At 40.8% G+C, this 27,480-nt stretch overlaps 1 protein-coding gene across 1 annotated transcript in view; it reads left to right on the forward strand.

Moving 5' to 3' along the window:
• LOC138851462 (RB1-inducible coiled-coil protein 1-like) overlaps positions 1-27,480 on the forward strand; it is a 110,980-nt gene that overhangs the window by 21,668 nt on the left and 61,832 nt on the right. The window contains exons 13-15 of the mRNA XM_070080614.1: positions 14,763-14,948; positions 17,314-17,541; positions 19,771-19,951. Of these exons, the coding sequence (XP_069936715.1) occupies positions 14,763-14,948; positions 17,314-17,541; positions 19,771-19,951 (595 nt within the window). The remainder of the gene's footprint in view (positions 1-14,762; positions 14,949-17,313; positions 17,542-19,770; positions 19,952-27,480) is intronic.

The following is a 27,480-nucleotide window of genomic DNA, read 5'->3' on the forward strand; positions in this document are numbered from 1 at the left end:
GAGAGAGAGAGAGTGGGTGAGAGAGAGAGCGTGAGAGAGAGAGAGAGAGAGAGAGAGAGAGAGAGAGAGAACTGATGTAGGTAACAGCTCTTAAATTGTCAATAAAGCTAGGGACCCTTACCCTAACCTTGTCAAAAACCTGTGTAAAAAAAGAGAAAGAGGGAAGATAGAGAGAGAGGGGAGAGAGAGAGAGAGAGGAGAAAGAGAGAGGGGAGAGAGAAAGAGGGGAGAGAGAGAGAGAGAGAGAGGAGAAAGAGAGAGGGGAGAGAAAAAGAGACATCCTACCACCTATAACAGGAACTTGCACATGCAAGCCTGTAGGCATATGGGTGATGTTCAAAAGTGGGCCATTGCTAAATGGGAGTTGGACACTCAAAGAAAGTTAGCATCAGGTAGGTAGGCTCCAAAACCTGCGGTCCCTGTCAAGGACAGACAAGGTTATCTGGCCTGATGAACTTATTCCACCTCTAAATCGACAGGATGGGACCACCTCTACTAGTAGTCAAGAGAAAGGACCTCTTTGCTGAACACTTTGCTACTAAAATGCAAGTTCCTGATCCAGCAAGGGACCCTCCTTATTGAAGGCAAGAACTGTATCAAAACCGTCAGTGACAATAAGGCAGGAGGAGGTGCATTTCCCTTCTTAAATCACTTGACCAAGAGGCGTGCGCTGCAAAGGCCCAGACAAGTTGGAGCCCAAGATTGTTGAGAAGATGTGCAGACCAGCTAGCAGCACCTCTAATCAAGATCTTTCAGCACTGCCTAGTACAGTGCAAATGGCCCTCTCCATGGAAAGAGGCAATGCAGTCCCTGTTCACAAAAGAAGAGCAGAGCAGAAATCTCCGCAACTACAGACCAGTGTCACCCTGTCAATCACTGGTAAGATCCTGAGACAATAATCTCAAGACAAATGACAGATTTTTTTGACTACCACCACTACTTTATGATCGTCAATATGGTTTGAGAAAGGTTACCTGCTGCTGATCTGTTGTTAAACCTCCACTAAGTGGCACCCAGCTTTGGATGAATCCAAAGTCAGTCAGGTGGGTAGCACTGACACAAGCGCGCTTTTCGAATCGGTGTGCACCAGGGCCTCTTAGCAAAAACTTCAAGCACTGGGAATTGCAGGTTTACGCTATGTCTCCTCAGTGATTACCTCATGGTAGATCTCAAGTGTAGTCCTCAATGGAACGGAATCAGCAAGACATCCTATTGGGGCAAGTTGCCCACAAGGAAGTGTGCTGGGTCCACTGTTATGGAATGTCTACTTCAACGACCTTCTTCATCTCATCCCAGAATCACATGCATATGCAGATTCACTGCACACTGACATTCACTTATCCAAGAGAAGAAATGCCAGCTGCTCTGGGTTACATCAATCACCAGCTGAGAGCCATCAGCTTGGGGAAATAGATGTGGGCAACATTTGCACCTGAGAAAACGCAAATGATGATCGTCTAGGCACCAAGGATGGTACGCTGGTGCAGTAGTTAGATGAATGGGAGGATGTTGGCACCTGAGAAGAAGTTGATACATCCTTATGAAATTTGACTCAACCAACCAATAGAAGAACCATGTTAACCCGGTAAACAAGGCAGCCAGGAGCTTACAGCACTTCGCCGTATCTCGCATCTGTTTCTGACAGTAGGGGCTGTGCATGTCGTAACAGGCACAAGTACGCTCACACCTTGAGTATGCTCCATTTTCTGGTTTGCCTGTCCCCCTCTCATCTGCGCATCGCTTGACAGAGTAGAGAACAGAGCAAGGCGCCTCATCTTCTCGCCTGGACCCATCCTGGATGATCTGTCATTTCAGCAGAGCCTTCCAACATAGGAGGGATGTGGGTGGCCTACTGTTATGTACAAGGCCAATATTGTCAAAATACCACACTTGGATCCACTTTGAGGACAGCGAAATGCTTTTATGCCACAAGACGGCAGAGCAGCACCTTCACTCTGGCTGTACCCTTCTCCAGAACATCACTCCATCTGAGATCATACATACCCAGGATGACTCTCGAAAGATGGAACACATCTGCTCAGCATAATGATGTCAACGTAGATAACGCTGCTGATCAAATGAAAATGCTGGCTCCACAGATGGCTCCAGAACTTCATCCTGTTCCCTACTTGTATGTCTCATAACAATAAAATAAGTCAAATGAGCTGATGTAGGTACAGTTTCAGCTTATCAATAAAGGAATCCTTAACTCAAATATTTGTCAATAGCTTAGATCCTTAACCTTGTCAAACCATGTGTAAAAAGAGAGGGGGAGAGAGAGGAGAGAGAGAGGAGAGAGAGAGAGGGGAGAGAGGGAGAGAGAGAGGAGGAGAGAGAGAGAGGGAGAGAGAGGGGAGAGGAAGAGAGAGAGAGAGAGAGAGGAGGAGAGAGAGAGAGAGAGAAAGGAAGAGAGAGAGAGAGAGAGAGATAGAGAGAGAGAGATAGAGAGAGAGAGAGAGAGAGAGAGAGAGAGAGAGAGAGAGAGAGAGAGAGAGAGAGAGAGAGAGAGAGAGAGAGAGAGAGAGAGAGAACTGATGTAGGTAACAGCTCTTAAATTGTCAATAAAGCTAGGGACCCTTATCCTAACCTTCAAAAACTCTGTGTAAAAAGAGAAAGAGGGAAGATAGGAGAGAGAGGGAGAGAGAGAGAGAGGAGAAAGAGAGAGGAGAGAGAAAGAGGGAGAGAGAGAGAGACAGAGAGAGAGGAGAGAGAGAGAGAGAGAAAGAGAGGGAGAGAGAGAGAGGGAGAGAGAGAGAGGGGAGAGAGAGAGGGAGAGAAAGAGAGGGGAGAGAGAGAGGGAGAGAGAGAGAGGGAGAGAGAGAGAGGGGAGAGAGAGATAGGAGAGAGGATATATATATATATATATATATATATATATATATAGATGGATAAAAGGCTTCAAGGAAGAATATTTGGATTTTCTTCCTTGAAGCCATTTGAATATTCCACTCCTCCATCAACTCATCTTTTAAACTATTTTTTTTTACCAATAGGAATATTTTTATTACAATATGGCACAGAAGGTTTAAGAGATACATTGTTGATATAAAGGTGGCATATAATGGTACATGCTGTTACGTGTATCACCGACATAAGGCTTAAAATCCTCATCCAGCTCCTCGTGAGCTGGGGCGTAGCCCAAAATGCAGCATGCATTACCCTTTGAACAGCCGCTGAGTCACGGAACAGAAAACTAGCTGCCCTGGGATCCCTAGTTACCCTGATGAGTCTTTTTCCCAGCTCCTAAGGAAAATTAGATGCACTCTTTCCCATGAGCCAAGGGTCTCTGAGCCTATGGGAAACAAAACATATAATGATGGGCAAGTTCTCCATATTTTCTAGGACTTTTGGGACTCCCTAGCTGGCAGCTGCCCCCTCCTTCCTCCCTGGTGTATTGAGACAGGTATCAGCCAAGGTAGATGCACATGGTCCCACACCACCTGCTCCCATCTGTCCAGGCTTGGAAGGGTGATACCATCTGGACGCTCTGGCTGCCATCAGATCTGCATAGCTGGGGTGGCTCCTTTACTGCTGGGCATCCAGCTGTTGTGAGGCTCCTCCGATAATGTTATATATATATATATATATATATATATATATATATATATATATATATATATATATATATATATATATATATATATATATATATACATTTATCACACTGGCCGATTCTCTACCAAGCAGCAGGGGGTGGCCTAAAGAAAAACTTTCTACCAACATCTACTCCATCACCAGTTCCTGCCAGAAGCTTTACACTATAGTTTTTAAACTGCAATATTAACACCCTCTCAGAGGCAGGCACTGTACTTCCCATCTCCAGACTCAAGTCTGAACAATGTTTCTTCGAACCCTTCATAACAAGCATGAGCCACACTCCAAACAGCACGCCATATTAAATTGATGAACCATTCACCTTATCAAACACGCCGCCACGCATGCTCGTTGAAATCCAAGTCTTCAAGACAAAAACCTTCTCACCCTCCCTCCAACCTTCTCTAGGCTGACCTCATTCTTCCTTCCACCAGACCGATACACTCTTGAAGTTAATTTTAGCTTCAGCCCATTCCTCCACATTAACACCAACAACCTCTTTCCCGTGCCCCTCTGGACAACAGTTTTGCATCTCGCACCTCCTCCCCAACTTCTTCAAACTGATTTAATTCCTCTGCACAGCAATACACCATTACTGCTTCAGACATGACATCTTTCCACTGCCTTCCAGTTTTTCTTCCTCGCTGCAACATTCATCACTCATGTTCACACCATTACAAGAGTCAAGCAGGTGTCCATATTTCCTCATATCTTTTCTCTTCTCAGCTTCCAAGGACAAAAAGTTCTTGTCTCCACAGACTCCTACATACCACTCACTTTTCATCAATTCTAAGGATTCACCTCATCTTTCATAGACCCATCCGCTGACACGTCCACTCCCAAATATCTGAATACATTCACCTCCTCCATGCTCTCTCCCTCCAATCTGATATCCAATCTTTCATCACCTAATCTTTTTGTTATCCTCATAACCTTACTCTTTCCTGTATTCACTTTCAATTTTCTTCTTTTGCACACCCTACCAAATTCATCCACCAATCTCTGCAACTTCTCTTCAGAATCTCCCAAGAGCACAGTGTCATCAGCAAAGAGCAACTGTGACAACTCCCACTTTATGTGTGATTCTTTATCTTTTAACTCCACGCCTCTTGCCAAGACCCTCGCATTTACTTCTCTTACAACCCCATCTGATATATCTGTGGCCCCTCTATAAACATGTACATCCTGAAGTCTACTCAACAGTCTTTTATCTACCAAAACATAATCCAACAAACTACTGTCATTTCGCCCTACATCATATCTTGTATACTTATCCTCTTTTTCTTAAAATATGTATTACCTATAACTAAACCCCTTTATATACAAAGTTCAAGCAAAGGGCTCCCATTATCATTTACACCTGGCTCCCCAAACTTACCTACCATATATATATATTTATATATATATGTATATATATGTATGTATATATATATATGTATATATATGTATATATATAGTATATATATATATATCACCCAGGGAGGTACTACCGTCCTGCCAAGTGAATGTAAAACGAAAGCCTGTAATTGTTTTACATGATGGTAGGATTGCTGGTGTCTTTTGTCTGTCTCATAAATATGCTAGATTACAGGTACGTCTTGCTACTTCTACTTACACTTAGGTCACACTACACATACATGTACATGTTTATTTATACACACTCATCTGAGTTTTCTTTGATTTTATCTTAATAGTTCTTGGTCTTATTACTTTTCCTTTTATATCCATGGGGAAGTGGAATAAGAACCTTTCCTCCGTAAGCCACGCGTATTGTAAAAGTCAACTAAAATGCCGGGAACAATGGGCTAGTAACCCCTTTTCCTGTAAAGATTACTAAAAAGAATAAGAAGAAGAAAATTGTCAAAGTGGGAAGTGTGAATGTGCGTGGATGTTGTGCAGATGATAAGAAAGAGATGATTGTGGATGTTATGAATGAGAAGAAGCTGGATGTCCTGGCTTTAAGTGAAACAAAAATGAAGGGGGTGGGAGAGTTTCAGTGGAGAGGTATAAATGGGATTAGGTCAGGGGTTTCAAATAGAGTTAGAGCTAAAGGAGTAGCAATAATGTTGAAGGATAAGTTATGGCAGGAAAAGAGGGACTACAAATGTATAAATTCAAGGATTATGTGGAGTAAAATAAAGATTGAATGTGAAAAGTGGGTTATAGTAAGCGCGTATGCACCTGGAGAAGAGAGAAGTGTAGAGGAGAGAGAGAGATTCTGGGAAATGTTGAGTGAATGCGTGGGGAGTTTTGAATCAAGTGTGAGAGTAATGGTGATTGGGGATTTCAATGCTAAAGTGGGTAAAAATGTTATAGAGGGAGTAGTAGGTAAATTTGGGGTGCCAGGGGTAAATGTAAATGGGGAGTCTTTAATTGAGCTATGTGTAGAAAGAGATTTGGTAATAAGTAATACATATTTTATGAAAAAGAGGATAAATAAATATACAAGGTATGATGTAACACGTAATGAAAGTAGTTTGTTAGATTATGTATTGGTGGATAAAAGGTTGATGGGTAGGCTCCAGGATGTACACATGTTTATAGAGGGGCAACTGATATATCGGATCATTATTTAGTTGTAGCTACAGTTAGAGTAAGAGGTAGATGGGAAAAGAGGAAGGTGGCAACAACAAGTAAGAGGGAGGTGAAAGTGTATAAACTAAGGGAGGAGGAAGTTCGGGAGAGATATAAGCGACTATTGGCAGAAAGGTGGGCTAGTGCAAAGATGAGTAGTGGGGGGGTTGAAGTAACCAGTGTCCGTTGACTCAACGACCAACCGTCTCTGCCTGAGTCACGGTCTTTCATATTGCGCTGAACTGACACTATTTCAAAAGACCCACTCACTGGGTACTGGGCAGCCAGCTAGTCAGTATTACGAGTGTAACCAAGGAGATAGGTACGGCTGGCAAGGGCTCTCTCCACATAACAGCAATTATACGTAATAACAGCCTACGTGAGTATTTCTTACCTAATCCACGTATCGAACTCCCACATGATACTGGAACTGATGGGATCATGACAGAAATGTTAAAAGCAGGGGGGGATATACAGTGGACCCCCGGTTAACGATTTTAATCCGTGCAAGAGGGGTAATCGTTATGCGAAATAATCGTTATGTGAATGAATTTTCCCCATAAGAAATAATGGAAATAAAATTAATCCGTGCAAGACACCCAAAAGTATGAAAAAAAATTTTTTTTACCACATGAAATGTTAATTTTAATACACACAAACTGAAAAAGGCATGCACACTTACATGACACTTACTTTTATTGAAGATCTGGTGATGATTGATGGGATGGGAGGAGGGGAGAGCATTATCTTCTTACTGTTTAGAAGGGGAATCCCCTTCCATTAGGACTTGAGGTAGCAAGTCCTTTTCCGGGGTTACTTCCCTTCTTCTTTTAATGCCACTAGGACCAGCTTCAGAGTCACTGGACCTCTGTCGCACAACAAATCTGTCCATAGAGCTCTGTACCTCCCGTTCCTTTACGATTTGTCTAAAATGGGCCACAACATTGTCATTGAAATAGTCACCAGCACGGCTTGCAACAGCTGTGTCAGGGTGATTTTCATCCATAAAGGTTTGCAGTTCAACCCACTGTGCACACATTTCCTTAATTTTTGAAGTAGGCACAATGGATTCCACAACTGGCATAGGCTTCTCAGGGTTAGCCCCAAACCCTTCAAAATCTTTCTTAATTTCCATACTAATTCTCACCCTTTTTACCACAGGGTTGGCACTAGAAGCTTTCTTGGGGCCCATGGTCACTTATTTTCCAGAAACAGCACCGAAAACACTGTAATAATACGAAATATTCCGATTGTATGCTTGGATGTTATTGCGGAGGCTGGCTGGTAAACAATGCCACCGGTGGAACATGTGAGCGTAGCTCAGGCCGCACATTGGAAGCGTCTCGGACGAAAATCGGTAAGCGGGTTTTTAAGCGGTATGCGAGGCAAAATTTTTGCAATTAAAGTAAGCGGTATGCGAAATAATCGCTATGTGATGCCATCGTTATGCGGGGGTCCACTGTAGTGTTGGAGTGGTTGGTACTTTTGTTTAATAAATGTATGAAAGAGGGGAAGGTACCTAGGGATTGGCAGAGAGCATGTATAGTCCCTTTATATAAAGGGAAAGGGGACAAAAGAGATTGTAAAAATTATAGAGGAATAAGTTTACTGAGTATACCAGGAAAAGTATACGGTAGGGTTATAATTGAAAGAATTAGAGGTAAGACAGAATGTAGAATTGTGGATGAGCAAGGAGGCTTCAGAGTGGGTAGGGGATGTGTAGATCAAGTGTTTACATTTAAGCATATATGTGAACAGTATTTAGATAAAGGTAGGGAAGTTTTTATTGCATTTATGGATTTAGAAAAGGCATTTGATAGAGTGGATAGAGGAGCAATGTGGCAGATGTTGCAAGTATATGGAATAGGTGGTAAGTTACTAAATGCTGTAAAGAGCTTTTATGAGGATAGTGAGGCTCAGGTTAGGGTGTGTAGAAGAGAGGGAGAATACTTCCCGGTAAAAGTAGGTCTTAGACAGGGATGTGTAATGTCACCATGGTTGTTTAATATATTTATAGATGGGGTTGTAAAAGAAGTAAATGCTAGGGTGTTCGGGAGAGGGGTGGGATTAAATTATGGGGAATCAAATTCAAAATGGGAATTGACACAGTTACTTTTTGCTGATGATACTGTGCTTATGGGAGATTCTAAAGAAAAATTGCAAAGGTTAGTGGATGAGTTTGAGAATGTGTGTAAAGGTAGAAAGTTGAAAGTGAACATAGAAAAGAGTAAGGTGATGAGGGTATCAAATGATTTAGATAAAGAAAAATTGGATATCAAATTGGGGAGGAGTATGGAAGAAGTGAATGTTTTCAGATACTTGGGAGTTCACGTGTTGGCGGATGGATTTATGAAGGATGAGGTTAATCATAGAATTGATGAGAGGAAAAAGGTGAGTGGTGCGTTGAGGTATATGTGGAGTCAAAAAACGTTATCTATGGAGGCAAAGAAGGGAATGTATGAAAGTATAGTAGTACCAACACTCTTATATGGATGTGAAGCTTGGGTGGTAAATGCAGCAGCGAGGAGATGGTTGGAGGCAGTGGAGATGTCCTGTCTAAGGGCAATGTGTGGTGTAAATATTATGCAGAAAATTCGGAGTGTGGAAATTAGGAGAAGGTGTGGAGTTAATAAAAGTATTAGTCAGAGGGCAGAAGAGGGGTTGTTGAGGTGGTATGGTCATTTAGAGAGAATGGATCAAAGTAGAATGACATGGAAAGCATATAAATCTATAGGGGAAGGAAGGAGGGGTAGGGGTCGTCCTCGAAAGGGTTGGAAAGAGGGGGTAAAGGAGGTTTTGTGGGCGAGGGGCTTGGACTTCCAGCAAGCGTGCATGAGCGTGTTAGATAGGAGTGAATGGAGACGAATGATACTTGGGACCTGACGATCTGTTGGAGTGTGAGCAGGGTAATATTTAGTGAAGGGATTCAGGGAAACCGGTTATTTTCATATAGTCGGACTTGAGTCCTGGAAATGGGAAGTACAATGCCTGCACTTTAAAGGAGGGGTTTGGGATATTGGCAGTTTGGAGGGATATGTTGTGTATCTTTATACGTATATGCTTCTAAACTGTTGTATTCTGAGCACCTCTGCAAAAGCAGTGATAATGTGTGAGTGTGGTGAAAGTGTTGAATGATGATGAAAGTATTTTCTTTTTTGGGGATTTTCTTTCTTTTTTGGGTCACCCTGCCTCGGTGGGAGACGGCCGACTTGTTGATATATATATATATATATATATATATATATATATATATATATATATATATATATATATATATATATATATATATATATATATATATACAGTGGACCCCCGCTTAACGATCACCTCCAAATGCGACCAATTATGTAAGTGTATTTATGTAAGTGCATTTGTACGTGTATGTTTGGGGGTCTGAAATGGACTAATCTACTTCACAATATTCCTTATGGGAAAAAATTCGGTCAGTACTGGCACCTGAACATACTACTGGAATGAAAAAAGTTCGTTAACCGGGGGTCCACTGTATATATATATATACACATATATATATATACATATATATATACACATATATATACATATATATATACACATATATATATATATACATATATATATACACATATATATATATACATATATATATATATGGTAGTAGGTTGGTAGACAGCAACCACCCAGGGAAGTACTACCGTCCTGCCAGATGACTGTGAAACAAAAACCTGTAACTGTTTTGCATGATGGTAGGATTGCTGGTTTCTTTTTCTGTCTCATAAACACGCTAAGATAACAGGGATATCTTGCTACTCCTACTTACACTTTGGTCACACTTCACAGACACGCACATGCATATATATGTATACATACATCTAGGTTTTTCTCCTTTTTCTAAATAGCTCTTGTTCTTTTTTATTTCTTCTATTGTCCATGGGGAAGTGGAAAAGAATCTTTCCTCCGTAAGCCATGCGTGTCGTATGAGGCGACTAAAATGCCGGGAGCAATGGGCTAGTAACCCCTTCTCCTGTATACAATTACTAAAAAAGAGAAGAAGAAAAACTTTATAAAACTGGGTTGCTTAAATGTGCGTGGATGTAGTGCGGATGACAAGAAACAGATGATTGCTGATGTTATGAATGAAAAGAAGTTGGATGTCCTGGCCCTAAGCGAAACAAAGCTGAAGGGGGTAGGAGAGTTTCAGTGGGGGGAAATAAATGGGATTAAATCTGGAGTATCTGAGAGAGTTAGAGCAAAGGAAGGGGTAGCAGTAATGTTAAATGATCAGTTATGGAAGGAGAAAAGAGAATATGAATGTGTAAATTCAAGAATTATGTGGATTAAAGTAAAGGTTGGATGCGAGAAGTGGGTCATAATAAGTGTGTATGCACCTGGAGAAGAGAGGAATGCAGAGGAGAGAGAGAGATTTTGGGAGATGTTAAGTGAATGTATAGGAGCCTTTGAACCAAGTGAGAGAGTAATTGTGGTAGGGGACTTGAATGCTAAAGTAGGAGAAACTTTTAGAGAGGGTGTGGTAGGTAAGTTTGGGGTGCCAGGTGTAAATGATAATGGGAGCCCTTTGATTGAACTTTGTATAGAAAGGGGTTTAGTTATAGGTAATACATATTTTAAGAAAAAGAGGATAAATAAGTATACACGATATGATGTAGGGCGAAATGACAGTAGTTTGTTGGATTATGTATTGGTAGATAAAAGACTGTTGAGTAGACTTCAGGATGTACATGTTTATAGAGGGGCCACAGATATATCAGATCACTTTCTAGTTGTAGCTACACTGAGAGTAAAAGGTAGATGGGATACAAGGAGAATAGAAGCATCAGGGAAGAGAGAGGTGAAGGTTTATAAACTAAAAGAGGAGGCAGTTAGGGTAAGATATAAACAGCTATTGGAGGATAGATGGGCTAATGAGAGCATAGGCAATGGGGTCGAAGAGGTATGGGGTAGGTTTAAAAATGTAGTGTTAGAGTGTTCAGCAGAAGTTTGTGGTTACAGGAAAGTGGGTGCAGGAGGGAAGAGGAGCGATTGGTGGAATGATGATGTAAAGAGAGTAGTAAGGGAGAAAAAGTTAGCATATGAGAAGTTTTTACAAAGTAGAAGTGATGCAAGGAGGGAAGAGTATATGGAGAAAAAGAGAGAAGTTAAGAGAGTGGTGAAGCAATGTAAAAAGAGAGCAAATGAGAGAGTGGGTGAGATGTTATCAACAAATTTTGTTGAAAATAAGAAAAAGTTTTGGAGTGAGATTAACAAGTTAAGAAAGCCTAGAGAACAAATGGATTTGTCAGTTAAAAATAGGAGAGGAGAGTTATTAAATGGAGAGTTAGAGGTATTGGGAAGATGGAAGGAATATTTTGAGGAATTGTTAAATGTTGATGAAGATAGGGAAGCTGTGATTTCGTGTATAGGGCAAGGAGGAATAACATCTTGTAGGAGTGAGGAAGAGCCAGTTGTGAGTGTGGGGGAAGTTCGTGAGGCAGTAGGTAAAATGAAAGGGGGTAAGGCAGCCGGGATTGATGGGATAAAGATAGAAATGTTAAAAGCAGGTGGGGATATAGTTTTGGAGTGGTTGGTGCAATTATTTAATAAATGTATGGAAGAGGGTAAGGTACCTAGGGATTGGCAGAGAGCATGCATAGTTCCTTTGTATAAAGGCAAAGGGGATAAAAGAGAGTGCAAAAATTATAGGGGGATAAGTCTGTTGAGTGTACCTGGTAAAGTGTATGGTAGAGTTATAATTGAAAGAATTAAGAGTAAGACGGAGAATAGGATAGCAGATGAACAAGGAGGCTTTAGGAAAGGTAGGGGGTGTGTGGACCAGGTGTTTACAGTGAAACATATAAGTGAACAGTATTTAGATAAGGCTAAAGAGGTCTTTGTGGCATTTATGGATTTGGAAAAGGCGTATGACAGGGTGGATAGGGGGGCAATGTGGCAGATGTTGCAAGTGTATGGTGTAGGAGGTAGGTTACTGAAAGCAGTGAAGAGTTTTTACGAGGATAGTGAGGCTCAAGTTAGAGTATGTAGGAAAGAGGGAAATTTTTTCCCAGTAAAAGTAGGCCTTAGACAAGGATGTGTGATGTCACCGTGGTTGTTTAATATATTTATAGATGGGGTTGTAAGAGAAGTAAATGCGAGGGTCTTGGCAAGAGGCGTGGAGTTAAAAGATAAAGAATCACACACAAAGTGGGAGTTGTCACAGCTGCTCTTTGCTGATGACACTGTGCTCTTGGGAGATTCTGAAGAGAAGTTGCAGAGATTGGTGGATGAATTTGGTAGGGTGTGCAAAAGAAGAAAATTAAAGGTGAATACAGGAAAGAGTAAGGTTATGAGGATAACAAAAAGATTAGGTGATGAAAGATTGAATATCAGATTGGAGGGAGAGAGTATGGAGGAGGTGAACGTATTCAGATATTTGGGAGTGGACGTGTCAGCGGATGGGTCTATGAAAGATGAGGTGAATCATAGAATTGATGAGGGAAAAAGAGTGAGTGGTGCACTTAGGAGTCTGTGGAGACAAAGAACTTTGTCCTTGGAGGCAAAGAGGGGAATGTATGAGAGTATAGTTTTACCAACGCTCTTATATGGGTGTGAAGCGTGGGTGATGAATGTTGCAGCGAGGAGAAGGCTGGAGGCAGTGGAGATGTCATGTCTGAGGGCAATGTGTGGTGTGAATATAATGCAGAGAATTCGTAGTTTGGAAGTTAGGAGGAGGTGCGGGATTACCAAAACTGTTGTCCAGAGGGCTGAGGAAGGGTTGTTGAGGTGGTTCGGACATGTAGAGAGAATGGAGCAAAACAGAATGACTTCAAGAGTGTATCAGTCTGTAGTGGAAGGAAGGCGGGGTAGGGGTCGGCCTAGGAAGGGTTGGAGGGAGGGGGTAAAGGAGGTTTTGTGTGCGAGGGGCTTGGACTTCCAGCAGGCATGCGTGAGCGTGTTTGATAGGAGTGAATGGAGACAAATGGTTTTTAATACTTGACGTGCTGTTGGAGTGTGAGCAAAGTAACATTTATGAAGGGATTCAGGGAAACCGGCAGGCCGGACTTGAGTCCTGGAGATGGGAAGTACAGTGCCTGCACTCTGAAGGAGGGGTGTTAATGTTGCAGTTTAAAAACTGTAGTGTAAAGCACCCTTCTGGCAAGACAGTGATGGAGTGAATGATGGTGAAAGTTTTTCATTTTCGGGCCACCCTGCCTTGGTGGGAATCGGCCGGTGTGATAAAAAAAAAAAAAAAAAAAAAAAAAAAAATAATGTATATATATATAGATATATATATATATATATCTAAATATATATATATATATATATATATATAGATATATATATAATATATATATATATATATATATATATATATATATATATATATATATATATATATATATATATATATATATACAGTGGACCCCCGCATAGCGAACGCCTTGCATAGCGAACAATCCGCATAGCGAACGCTTTGTTCGCTAAAATTTTGCCCCGCATAGTGGACAAAAACCCGCTCAGCGACCTTCGTCCGAGACGCGTCCAATGTGCAGCCTCAGCCAACCTCACATGTGCCGCCCGTCCCATTGTTTACCAGCCAGCCTCCGCGGTAACATTCAAGCATACACTCGGAATATTTCGTATTATTACAGTGTTTTCGGTGCTGTTTCTGGAAAATAAGTGACCATGGGCCCCAAGAAAGCTTCTAGTGCCAACCCTGTGGTAAAAAGGGTGAGAATTAGTATGGAAATTAAGAAAGATTTTGAAGGGTTTGGGGCTAACCCTGAGAAGCCTATGCCAGTTGTGGAATCCATTGTGCCTACTTCAAAAATTAAGGAAATGTGTGCACAGTGGGTTGAACTGCAAACCTTTATGGATGAAAATCACCCTGACACAGCTGTTGCAAGCCGTGCTGGTGACTATTTCAATGACAATGTTATGGCCCATTTTAGACAAATCGTAAAGGAACGGGAGGTACAGAGCTCTATGGACAGATTTGTTGTGCGACAGAGGTCCAGTGACTCTGAAGCTGGTCCTAGTGGCATTAAAAGAAGAAGGGAAGTAACCCCGGAAAAGGACTTGCTACCTCAAGTCCTAATGGAAGGGGATTCCCCTTCTAAACAGTAAGAAGATAATGCTCTCCCCTCCTCCCATCCCATCAATCATCACCAGATCTTCAATAAAAGAAAGTGTCATGTAATTGTGCATGCCTTTTTCAGTTTGTGTGTACTAAAATTAACATTTTTTTGTGGTAAAAAAATTTTTTTTCATACTTTTGGGTGTCTTGCACGGATTAATTTTATTTCCATTATTTCTTATGGGGAAAATTAATTCGCATAGCGAACATTTCGCATAACGACCAGCCCTCTTGCACGGATTAAGTTCGCTATGCGGGGGTCCACTGTATATATATATATATTATGTGTGTGCATTGATGACTATACCTGACCACGTGTCGTTGATGACTGTATCTAGCCACCTGTCGTTGATGACTGTAACCATCTACCATTGATGACTGTACCTAACCACCTGTCATTGATGACTGTACCTAACCACCTGTCATTGATGACTGTACCTAACCACCTGTTTTTGATGGCTGTACCTAACCACCTGTCCTTCAGATCGTGTTTAATGATGCCATCAAGTCGGTGACACAAGACAAGGAGAGGGTCATTGAGGACCTGCGCCTCAGAGTAGAGCTCCTCACCGACGAGACGGAAAAGCTACGGAGGTTGGCACACGGTGCTTCCGCAGAGGCCTCCGAACACTTCGTCAGCGCTCTCGTCAGCGAGAATGATGGACTCAAGGTACGGCAGGATCTAAAGTTCAAGGTACGGCAGGATCTCAGGTTCAAGGTATGTCAGGATCTAGGGTTCAAGGTATGGCAGGATGTAGGGTTCAAGGTACGGCAGGATCTAGAGTTCAAGGTACATCAGAATCTAGGGTTCAAGGTACGGCAGGATCTAGGGTTCAAGGTACGGCAGGATCTAGGGTTCAAGGTACGTCAGGATAGAGAGTTCAAGGTACCATTTAGTTATTGGGCAGGAGATGCAATATTCCTCAAGTGAAAAACATAGGTGCCATGAGTACGCTAAAAGACAACACAATAAGTGTCAGCAGCCCAAGACTGTTCAACTGTCTCCCAGCATACCACTGGCTGTCTTCAAGACCCCTGGCTGTCTTCAAGAACCCTGGCTGTCTTCAAGACCCCTGGTTGTCTTCAAGACACTTGGCTGTCTTCAAGACCCCTGGTTGTCTTCAAGACACTTGGCTGTCTTCAAGACCCCTGGTTGTCTTCAGGACACTTGGCTGTCTTCAAGACCCCTGGTTGTCTTCAAGACACTTGGCTGTCTTCAAGACCCCTGGTTGTCTTCAGGACACTTGGCTGTCTTCAAGACCCCTGGTTGTCTTCAAGACACTTGGCTGTCTTCAAGACCCCTGGTTGTCTTCAAGACACTTGGTTGTCTTCAAGACCCCTGGTTGTCTTCAAGACACTTGGCTGTCTTCAAGACTCCTGGTTGTCTTCAAGACCCCTGGTTGTCTTCAAGACACTTGGTTGTCTTCAAGACCCCTGGTTGTCTTCAAGACACTTGGCTGTCTTCAAGACTCCTGGTTGTCTTCAAGACACTTGGCTGTCTTCAAGACCCCTGGTTGTCTTCAAGACACTTGGCTGTCTTCAAGACCCCTGGTTGTCTTCAAGACACTTGGCTGTCTTCAAGACCCCTGGTTGTCTTCAAGACACTTGGTTGTCTTCAAGACCCCTGGTTGTCTTCAAGACACTTGGTTGTCTTCAAGACCCCTGGTTGTCTTCAAGACCCCTGGTTGTCTTCAAGACACTTGGTTGTCTTCAAGACCCCTGGTTGTCTTCAAGACACTTGGCTGTCTTCAAGACTCCTGGTTGTCTTCAAGACACTTGGCTGTCTTCAAGACCCCTGGTTGTCTTCAAGACACCTGACTGTCTTCAAGACACCTGGCTGTCTTAAAGACACTTGGCTGTCTTCAAGACACCTGGCTGTCTTCAAGACACCTGACTGTCTTCTAGACACCTGGCTGTCTTCATGAGGGAAGCTGGACAGACACACAAAGTCAGCACCTGACCAACTAGGCTGTGGTTCCTACATTGATTTACATGCAAGCCAACAGCAACAGCCTGGTTGATCAGGTCCTCATCCAGCATGAGGCCTGGTCATGAACCGGGCTATGGGGGCATTGACCCCTGAAACACCCAGGTATACCAGCCTTACCACTAACACCACTTCCTCTCTTCCCCCCCACCTCATATACAGCCTCTCCTCACTTAATGACGGAGTTCCACTCTTGGGACATCAGTAAACAAATTCGTCACTAAGTGAGGAACATACTATAATGGTAGTGGGTTTGTGTCAACCATCTTTGATATTGTTTTAATGTCACATTTGAACCATTTATAACATTTCTGGTATATTTTTAAATGTTTATACAGTAGTGTGCTGTATATTGTAATAAACAGAATAGAGGAAATTAGCTCTAATATACAGTGGTACCTCGAGTTTCGAAGAGCTCCCAACTCGAACAATTATGTAAGTGTATTATTGTAAGTGTATTTTTGGGGGTCTGAAACAGACTAATCTAATTTATTATTCCTTATGGGAAAATTCGTTCGGTAATGGCACTCGAACAGCCTTCTGGAACGAACTATGGCCAAAACTCGAGGTACCACTGTACATTATTTAGGTATATACAGTGGACCCCTGCCTTAGGATATTATTTCATTCCAGAAGTATGTTCAGGTGCCAGTACTGAACGAATTTGTTCCCATAAGGAATGTTGTGAATTAGATTAGTCCATTTCAGACCCCCAAACATACACGTACAAACGCACTTACATAAATACACTTACATAATTGGTCGCATTGGGAGCTGATCGTAAAGCGGGGGTCCACTGTATTCTGGTCAGAGAGCCCGTCATAAGTTTGAGGCATAGGTAAACAAGTACGTCACTAAGTGAGGAGAGGCTGTACTGTCTCCCTCGTTTGTGTAACTGACTTGTAAACATTGCCATCTGCTCCTGTCTCCTATATGTGGGTTATTTGTGTATAGTATTGGCACCCTTCTGGCAAGACAGTGATGGAGTGAGTGATGATGAATGTGTTTCTTCTTTTTAGGGTAAAAAATTGTGGTTTTTGCATTGCAGGAGCGTTGCGAAGTGTTGCAGAAGGACGTCATTCGCCTGGAAGGAGAGGTCCTGCGTGCCAAACGACTGAGTTTCGTAGTGGCGGCGGAACGACCGACGGATCTCTCTATGTCATTCACAGACGCCGGTGCCGCCGCGACCGCCACTACTAGCCCCTCGGCGCCAGTCAGTACAAATGATGACATCAGGAAGTTGCAGCAGGAGAACCAGGAACTCAGAGATAAACTGGTGAGTGGTGTACCTTTGTACCTTTTATTTGTACCTTTTAGTTGTACCTTTGTACCTTTTAGATGTACCTTTGTACCTTTTAGATGTACCTTTGTACCTTTTAGATGTACCTTTGTACCTTTTAGATGTACCTTTGTACCTTTTAGATGTACCTTTGTACCTTTTAGATGTACCTTTGTACCTTTTAGATGTACCTTTGTACCTTTTAGATGTACCTTTGTACCTTTTAGATGTACCTTTGTACCTTTTAGATGTACCTTTGTACCTTTTAGATGTACCTTTGTACCTTTTAGATGTACCTTTGTACCTTTTACATGTATCTTTGTATCTTTTAGATGTACCTTTGTACCAGCTTTATAAGAGAGCTGACTGTATATAGAGGAGCTTTATATCAGAATTGACTGTATGAAGATAAATACATGAGTGAGATATCAGACTGGGCAAATATTTTTATTAGTGGGTTTGAGAATGACCTGCCTAGTATGTACCAATAGACCTACTACAGTGTCTCTCCTTTCTTTTTTTTTTTTTTATTATCGCACTGGCCGATTCCCACCAAGGCAGGGTGGCCCGAAAAAGAAAAACTTTCACCATCATTCACTCCATCACTGTCTTGCCAGAAGGGTGCTTTACACTACAGTTTTTAAACTGCAACATTAACACCCCTCCTTCAGAGTGCAGGCACTCTGGAGTCGAGGTAATCAGTCCCTCAGCCTGGAGTCGAGGTAATCAGTCCCTCAGCCTGGAGTCGAGGTAATCAGTCCCTCAGCCTGGAGTCCAGGTAATCAGTCCCTCAGCCTGGAGTCGAGGTAATCAGTCCCTCAGCCTGGAGTCCAGGTAATCAGTCCCTCAACCTGGAGTCAATGGAATCAGTCCATCGATCTTGATGATAATACAGTATATGGGGCTAATATACTCACTTATCTGCAGTATATAAACCCTTCATGCATATGATGTATTCTTATCAAGATTGAGGGACTGATTAGCTCAAACTCCTGATCTTCACCATTTTTCTCTGTATAGGACTGATGATGCTACTGTGTAGCAAAACATTTCCACGGTAAAGATACCCAGGTGTTGTACATGTGTCTAATTTTTCAACTTATCAGCTTCCTCCTCAACCCTCTAACTTCTACATTTGCTTTGAAGGAAAGTCTCTGAGGTTTGGCCTAAGTAGCGATATTGGGCAGTGCAGAAGCAGCTGATATATGAACCATTTACCTACGTTTATGTTCTTATACAGTAAGGTCACAGTAAATAGGTGATGCAGTAAGATTTTAATATAAATATTGGTTTAGGATTATACAAATTAGATTAATTTTTAACGATAAAATTTAGGAAGAATTTAAGCTATACAATGGAACCTGGCTTTTCGTATACCCTAGTCTGTGTGTAAAAACTATAGTTTTTTTTTATTTTTAACAAGTCGGCCGTCTCCCACGGAGGCAGGATGACCCAAAAGGAAAGAAAATCCCCAAAAAGAAAATACTTTCATCATCATTCAACACTTTCACTTCACTCACACATAATCACTGTTTTTGCAGAGGTGCTCAGAATACAACAGTTTAGAAGTACAGTGGACCCTCAGCTAATGATGGCATCACCTAACATTAAATCCAGCTAACGGTACATTTTAACACAAACATTTTGCCTCAGCTAATGCTAAAAAACTCACCTTACGATATTCGGTCTCAGGTACCAATTAATATCGTTAGGTGAGGGTCCACTGTATATATAAAGATATACAACATATCCTTCCAAACTGCCACTATCTTGAACTCCTCCTTTAAAGTGCAGACATTGTACTTCCCATTTCCAGTACTCAAGTCCGGCTATATAAAAATAACCGGTTGTTCTCTATAAAATGTATTTTTTGTTAATATTTTTGGGTGTCTGGAACAGATTAATTGGATTTACGTTATTTCTTATGGGAAATGTTAAAAAAAATACATTTTATAGAGAATAACTATAGTTTTACATACAGACTAAGGCATACGAAAACCCAGGTTCCACTGTTTTTGACAAGTCCTTGACCATCCCACCCACATCATTCCATGATGGGTGTAATGTCGAATGTGAGGTGATATCTCAGCCTTACAAGCCTTCTGCTGTTTTTTTTATTTTTTTGCAGTTCCTTGATAATGTGAGAAGTAACGAGAGCACTGGGAATTTAACCATTTTTTCAGTGGTTGTTTTGCATTATATTGTCATGTTTGTATTGTGGGACAGAGTCGCAGTGCAACATCTCTGGTGGAACGTGGCAAGATCAGCATTCACTCTTGTCAGGCTGGAGAGGCAGTGTTGCTGGTGTGGGATGATAACCACCACCACTACAGAGTCTTGTTGGAGGGTAACCCACACCTACACTTCCTCCACACTGACTCCTACAATCCACTTGGCCTCTCTAAAGGTATGTGTATGATGTTCTATGTACTTCTGTCCACTTTACCATTCTAAACTGCAGTGTACCATGGTGTTTGTACCTGTACTGTCTACTGTACCATTCTAAACTGCAGTCTACCATGGAGTTTGTACATGTACTGTCTAGTTTACTGTTCAAGGTACTTATACTACCCACTATACTGTTTTCAGTACTTCTACTATGCACTTTACTGTTCTAAATACTTGTACTTATAGTAAAGTAAGTTCCTGAGCCCCAACAAATTATTTTCAAGGCTAATTAAAGAACGAAAGTTGGAACTTAGTCAGCCATTAATGAGCCTATTTAAATGCGTCCATCCAAACTGGTGTTGTGCCAGAGATGTGGAAGACGGCTAATGTAGTTCCTATAGTCAAATCGGAGTAAGTCCATTCCAGCAAACTACCATCCAGTAAGTTGTCAGACTTACTGGATGGTAAGTCTGACGACTTACCATTAGAATCATTTTTTGTTTTTTTTCAACAAGTCAGCCGTCTCCCACCTAGGCAGGGTGACCCAAAAAAAGAAAGAAAATCCCCCCAAAAGAAAATACTTTCATCATCATTCAACACTTTCACCTCACTCACACATTATCACTGTTTTTGCAGAGGTGCTCAGAACACAACAGTTTAGAAGCATATACGTATAAAGATACACAACATATCCCTCCAAACTGCCAATATCAGTTATAGCTGATATTATTAGAAGTCACCTTGATGACCATAATTTGATTAACGAGTCTCAGCGTAGATTCACGAGAGGTCGTTCCTGCCTGACCACTTTACTGACATTCTTTAATAAAGGTTTTGAGGCAGTAGGTAACTTTATTGAGGAAACGTGTTACCATACAGTGGCTTCATCAGTCCATTACAAATAAGAGCGGTGTAAAGAGAGGAGGAGTTAAAGGCAATCAGTCCCTCAGCCTGGAATCAATGTGTTCATTCCATCAATCTTGAAGGAAGTACAGCATATATAGGTCGGAATATTCTTCAACACTTGTCCAACTTTTGGATGAAGACCTACTTACACTAGTGGATGGTTCCACTGTGACTCCGCCTCCTCCTGCTACTTACACTAGTGGATGGTTTCACTGTGACTCCGCCCCCTCCTGCTACTTACACTAGTGGATGGTTCCACTGTGACTCCACCTCCTCCTGCTACTTACACTAGTGGATGGTTCCACTGTGACTCCACCTCCTCCTGCTACTTACACTAGTGGATGGTTCCACTGTGGCTCCACCTCCACCTGCTTCCACTCACCTGACTACAGTATATAAGCCACTTCTCCCACCATATGCTGTACTGTCTTCAACATTGATGGACTGAGTATGTCAGTTCCAGGCTGAGGGACTGATTACCTAAAACTTCTCTGCTTACACCATTCATCTCTGTATTGGACTGATAAAGCCATTGTGTGGTAAAACATTTGCTCAGTAAAGATTCTCATAAGTGTCTCATTCTTCAACTTGTCAATTTTCTAAACCATTTGTCATAATAATATTTATATAAGTACAGTAGGACTTCCGTATCCAAGGACCTGCCGGGGATACCAAAACTGTGGATAATAGCAAACACTATATACAGTAGGACCCCCGTGTCCAAGGACCTGCCTGGGATACCAAAACTGTGGATAATAGTAAACACTATATACAGTAGGACCCCCGTATCCAAGGACTGCCAGGGATACCAAAACTGTGGATAATAGCAAACACTGTATACAGTAGGACCACCGTGTCCAAGGACCTGCCGGGGATACCAGAATCGCAGATAATAGCAAACTCTTTATATAACTCTGATACATACCTTATTATAGAGTGTAATTGATAAATTATGCACAATAAGTGAAGAATTGTCACTTTTTCACCAATGGGAAGCAGCTCACAGCTTCCCTTAGGCTTCGAACAATTGCCAGCTTCTCTAGTTTTGTGCATTGGGGCCATTATTATGCAAAATTTTTGGACCACAGTAAACCATTTATACCACATCAGTGAATACTGGGGTTCTACTGTACATAAGAATATAGGAACACTAGGCAGGTCCTACTGGCCCACACTAGGCAGGTCTACTGATACTAGGGTTCTACTGTACATAAGAACAGAGGAACACTATAGCAGGCCTACTGGCCAACACTAGGCAGGTCCTACTCAAACTCAAACCCACCAACAAAAATATTTGTCAAACCCATTTTTTCTCCACAGTAATATAAATATAAACACTAGTAATTGAATAAATTGAAGAAAATTCTGTCCCAAACGTTTCTTGGGATTTAAATAATATGAGTATGTTACTGAGAACAAGTAATAGTATATATAACTCCGCAAGAACATAATCTCAACAAAAAGTATCTTAAAGTAAACAAAGGAACTGATTATAAATAAAACTCCTAAATCATTATTCAATAAACAAAAATATTTCCTTCTTCATTAAATAAATATTTAACTCACACACCAACACTCTTGTGTCTTTTGTTTATACCATTGGTGAGGCTTTTCACCTTGGCCTTGTTCGCAGTCTTTTTATTCATCTCTGCCTTCTTAGGGTCAGTTATTTTGTATATACCTTTTCGATTACTGGCACCTCGGAGGGCAGTTAACCTGTAGGCTAGGTCAACATCATTAATTGTTTCTATCTCTTGAATTTTCCTCTTTTTGCTCTTCTTTTGCTTGCCATTTAACCCTGTCTGGTCCTGGTCAGTTTTCTCCGATGCATTTTGTCTGCGACGTCTGTTATGTTTCCTTGTTTTTGGCTTTCTTACCATAGCCATCTTCAGTGTATCGCCGGTTGGTCTCCTCCAGAGTTTGACTGGTGCGATCAGTCCCATGGCACTCATTGTAATTGACATGAGGACACACAACACAGTCATTGTGAAGGGAGTAGAGGAACACTCATCACAGCGTGATGTCACCTCAAGAAGTGTTGTTTTGAGATTTTGGATTTCCACGTAACATTCGTAAGCGGTGATGAAGCGACCAATGATGGGCAGCCACCTTGGATCAAACTGAAGGTCACTGTCGGCACTTGTCTCTTGTACTGGGGTGTTGCTCACATATCGCCACACATCAACTACAGTTGAGAGAGAGAACCAATAGAACACTGGCTGGCAAGCATCAGTAGCTTGGTTAACCTCTCTTCTGAGGTCGTCTCTCTCCTTTTCTAAATCACGAACCCATGGATCGAAAAGCTGATAATAACAACCCAATATTTCCAGAATGATTCCCACTGCCAGCATCCACAAGCAGCAGGTTTTCAGTGCCATTTTGCAAGACATTTTGATGACTCTTATGCTTAGTGTTTAGTGCTTTATTTGATTATAATTTGATTTTGAATCTTAAGCTCAGTTATTTCAATCATATATTAATATAATAAATGATGCCCCATATTATTAAATATATCAATATTCTGAAAAAATAGTGACCTTCGAATTTTCATTTTATAATTGAGTGTGTGTGTAGAATTTATTTAACCCTTTCAGGGTCCGTCCCGTAGATCTACGGCTTTATGTTCAGGGTCCAAACCGTAGATCTACGCCATGAGCTCAGCTCACTCTGATAAACTGTGAGTGGTACATTTGGGCCTAGATATGAGAGAATACATCTATGTGGTATGTGTGCACCACATAAAACAGATCCTGCAGCACACTGTGTATAATGAGAGAAAAAAATTGAAATCATGATTTTTCGATTAAAACAGCAACTTTGCAGTGTTTTTTCGTATGTTTTTTATAGTTGTATTTGCGATTTCTTGGTCTCATTTGATAGAATGGAAGACATATTACAGAAATAGAGATGATTTTGATTGGTTTTAGCATTGGAAATGGCTTGAAACTGAGCTCAAAGTAGCGGAAATGTTAAATTTTTGCCGATATTCAAGAGTAAACAAACGACCTCACACGTCTAATACACACCAGCTGGTGGGTCTAATATACATTCACAAATATGGTGATGATATTTATACAATTATTACAGTATTGCATAACAGTAAATCATCTATTTTTTGGTGTGAATAAAAATTCATTATGTGAATAAAAAATCAAAATGGAATTTATTTGTAAAGCCTCAAAACATAACTAATGAACAGAGGAAATGTTAGTTTAGTGCCAGGAATGCCTACATTGTTTATTCTGGACCCTATTTTGAAATTGGAATATTTTGAACTTTGTGTTAAATTGGCCAAATTAACAATTTCCGATCACTTTATTTTGTAGTTGAAACAGTTGACTTGGCGATTTCTTGTGCTCAATCGATAGAATAGAACTAATACTAGTGAAATAGCTAAGAATTTGGTTGATTGGAATAATGTAATTGGCCTAAAATGGGAGTCAAAGTCGGCAAAATCGCCGATTCGTAAATATCGCTGACACATCAAAATTCGCGAGAGCATAATTTCGTCAATTTTCCACCAAATTTCGTACTTTTTGTTTTATTACCTTCACAAAAAGATTCTCTACGATTTCATAAGAAAAAATAACGAATTTTTTTTTTGAAAATTCTTGGACACTGGTGCGTGACTCCAGATTTGGGCCTTGGACCCTGAAAGGGTTAAATGGAAGGGAACTGAAATTTTATAGTGTAACAGTGTAAGTGTTTTGTGATGTGAGATGTAGTATAATGTGTAGTGATAGTGAAGTGCTGTATAGTGATAAGTATAGTGTTTAGGGATAGTGTATTATAGTTTTTCCTCTTTTCTTATTGTCTTACTGGCCCATGCTAGGCAGGTCATTATAAAACTCAGTTCTACCAACAAAAATATTTGCCCAACCGATTTTCTATGCTACCCAGGAATAAGTTTTGATTGTAGTTATGTCTATTCTTGATGTAGTTATGTTTAGCCTGGGCGTAGTTACATCTAGTCTGGACATACATCTAGCCTGGGTGTAGTTATGTCTAACCTGGGCGTAGTTACATTTACTCTGGGCGTAGTTACATCTAGCCTGGATGTAGTTACATCTAGCCTGGACATAGTTACATCTAGCCTAGACATACATAGTTACATGTTGCCTGGACGTACATAGTTACATCTAGCCTGGGCGTAGTTACATCTGTCCTGGGCATAGTTACATCTATCCTGGGCATAGTTACATCTATCCTGGGCATAATTGCATGTAGCCTGGACGTAGTTGCATGTAGCCTGGACGTAGTTATGATCTCTCCACATTAATAGATATAAACAGTATTTAAATAAATTAAAGTCTATTTCTCAAATGATTTGTTGGGATTTAAATAATTATTTTTATTATGGAGTACATCTTGTCTCCACGTAAGTTAATATTGAGCACAGGTATTGTAATATATACATCTCCTCAACAAAATATTCTCAACAAAAAAATATCTTAATGTAAACATAGGAACTGATTATAAATAAAACTCCTAAATCATAATTCACTAAACAAAAATATTTCCTTCTTCATTAAATAAATATTTAACTCACACACCAACACTGTGTCTTTTGTTTTTACCATTGGTGAGGCTTTTCACCTTGCGCTTGTTTGCAGTCATTTTATTCATCTCTGCCTTCTTAGGGTCAGTTATTTTGTATATACCTTTTTGGTTACTGGCACCTCGGAGGGCAGTTAACCTGTAGGCCAGTTCAGCATCGTTAATTGTTTCTATCTCGTTAATTTTCTTCTTTTTACTCTTCTTTTGCTCGTCATTTAATCCTTTCTGGTCCTGGTCAGTTTTCTCCGATGCATTTTGTCTGCGACGTCTGTTATGTTTCCTTGTTTTTGGCTTTCTTACCATAGCCATCTTCAGTGTATCGCCGGTTGGTCTCCTCCAGAGTTTGACTGGTGCGATCAGTCCCATGGCACTCATTGTAATTGACATGAGGACACACAACACAGTCATTGTGAAGGGAGTAGAGGAACACTCATCACAGCGTGATGTCACCTCAAAAAGTGTTGTTTTGAGATTTTGGATTTCCACGTAACATTCGTAAGCGGTGATGACGCGACCAATGATGGGCAGCCACCTTGGATCAAACTGAAGGTCACTGTTGGCACTTGTCTCTTGTACTGGGGTGTTGCTCACATATCGCCACACATCAACTACAGTTGAGAGAGAGAACCAATAGAACACTGGCTGGCAAGCATCAGTAGCTTGGTCAACCTCTCTTCTGAGGTCGTCTCTCTCCTTTTCTAAATCACGAACCCATGGATCGAAAAGCTGATAATAACAACCCAATATTTCCAGAATGATTCCCACTGCCAGCATCCACAAGCAGCAGGTTTTCAGTGCCATTTTGCAAGACATTTTGATGATTCTTATGTTTAGTGTTTAGTGCTTTATTTGATTATAATTTGATTTTGAATCTTAAGCTCAATTATTTCAATCATATATTAATTAAATAAATGATGCCCCATTTTACTAAATATATCAATATTCTGAAAAATAGTTATCTTCGAATTTTCATTTTATAATTGAGTGTGTGTGTAGAATTTATTTAAATGGAAGGGAACTGAAATTTTATAGTGTAACAGTGTAAGTGTTTTGTGATGTGAGATGTAGTATAATGTCTAGTGATAGTGAAGTGTTTCATAGTGATAATAAGTATAGTGTTTAGTAGTAGTGTAGTATAGTGTTTCTCCTTTCTTATGGTCTTACTGGCCCATACTAGGCAGGTCTTTATAAAACTCTGTTCTACCAACAAAAATATTTGTCCAACCCATTTTCAGTGCTACCCAGGAATAAGTTTTGATTGTAGTTATGTCTATCCTTGATGTAGTTATGTTTAGCCTGGGTGTAGTTACATCTAGTCTGGACATACATACATCAAGCCTGGGTGTAGTTACGTCTAGCCTGGGCATAGTTACATCTATCCTGGGCGTAGTTACATCTATCCTGGGCGTAGTTACATCTAGCATGGATGTAGTTACTTCTAGCCTGGACATATATAGTTACATCTTGCCTGGACGTACATAGCTACATCTAGCCTGGGCGTAGCTACATCTGTCCTGGGCATATGCCCAGGATAGATGTGACACATCTATCCTGGGCGTAATTACATCTAGCCTGGACGTAGTTGCATGTAGCCTGGGCGTAGTTATGATCTCTCCACATTAATAGATATAAACAGTATTTAAATAAATTAAAGTCTATTTCTCAAATGATTTGTTGAGATTTAAATAATTATTTTTATTATGGAGTACATCTTGTCTCCACGTAAGTTAATATTGAGCACAGGTATTGTAATATATACATCTCCTCAACAACATAATCTCAACAGAAAAATATCTTAATGTAAACAAAGGAACTGATTATAAATAAAACTCCTAATCATAATTCACTAAACAAAAATATTTCCTTCTTCATTAAATAAATATTTAACTCACACACCAACACTCTTGTGTCTTTTGTTTTTACCATTGGTGAGGCTTTTCACCTTGGCCTTGTTCGCAGTCTTTTTATTCATCTCTACCTTCTTAGGGTCAGTTATTTTGTATATACCTGTTTGGTTACGGGCACCTCGGAGGGCAGTTAACCTGTAGGCTAGTTCAACATCGCTAATTGTTTCAACCTCATTAA

This window comes from Cherax quadricarinatus, unplaced genomic scaffold (assembly GCF_038502225.1).
Source record: "Cherax quadricarinatus isolate ZL_2023a unplaced genomic scaffold, ASM3850222v1 Contig680, whole genome shotgun sequence".
Taxonomy (NCBI): domain Eukaryota; kingdom Metazoa; phylum Arthropoda; class Malacostraca; order Decapoda; family Parastacidae; genus Cherax; species Cherax quadricarinatus.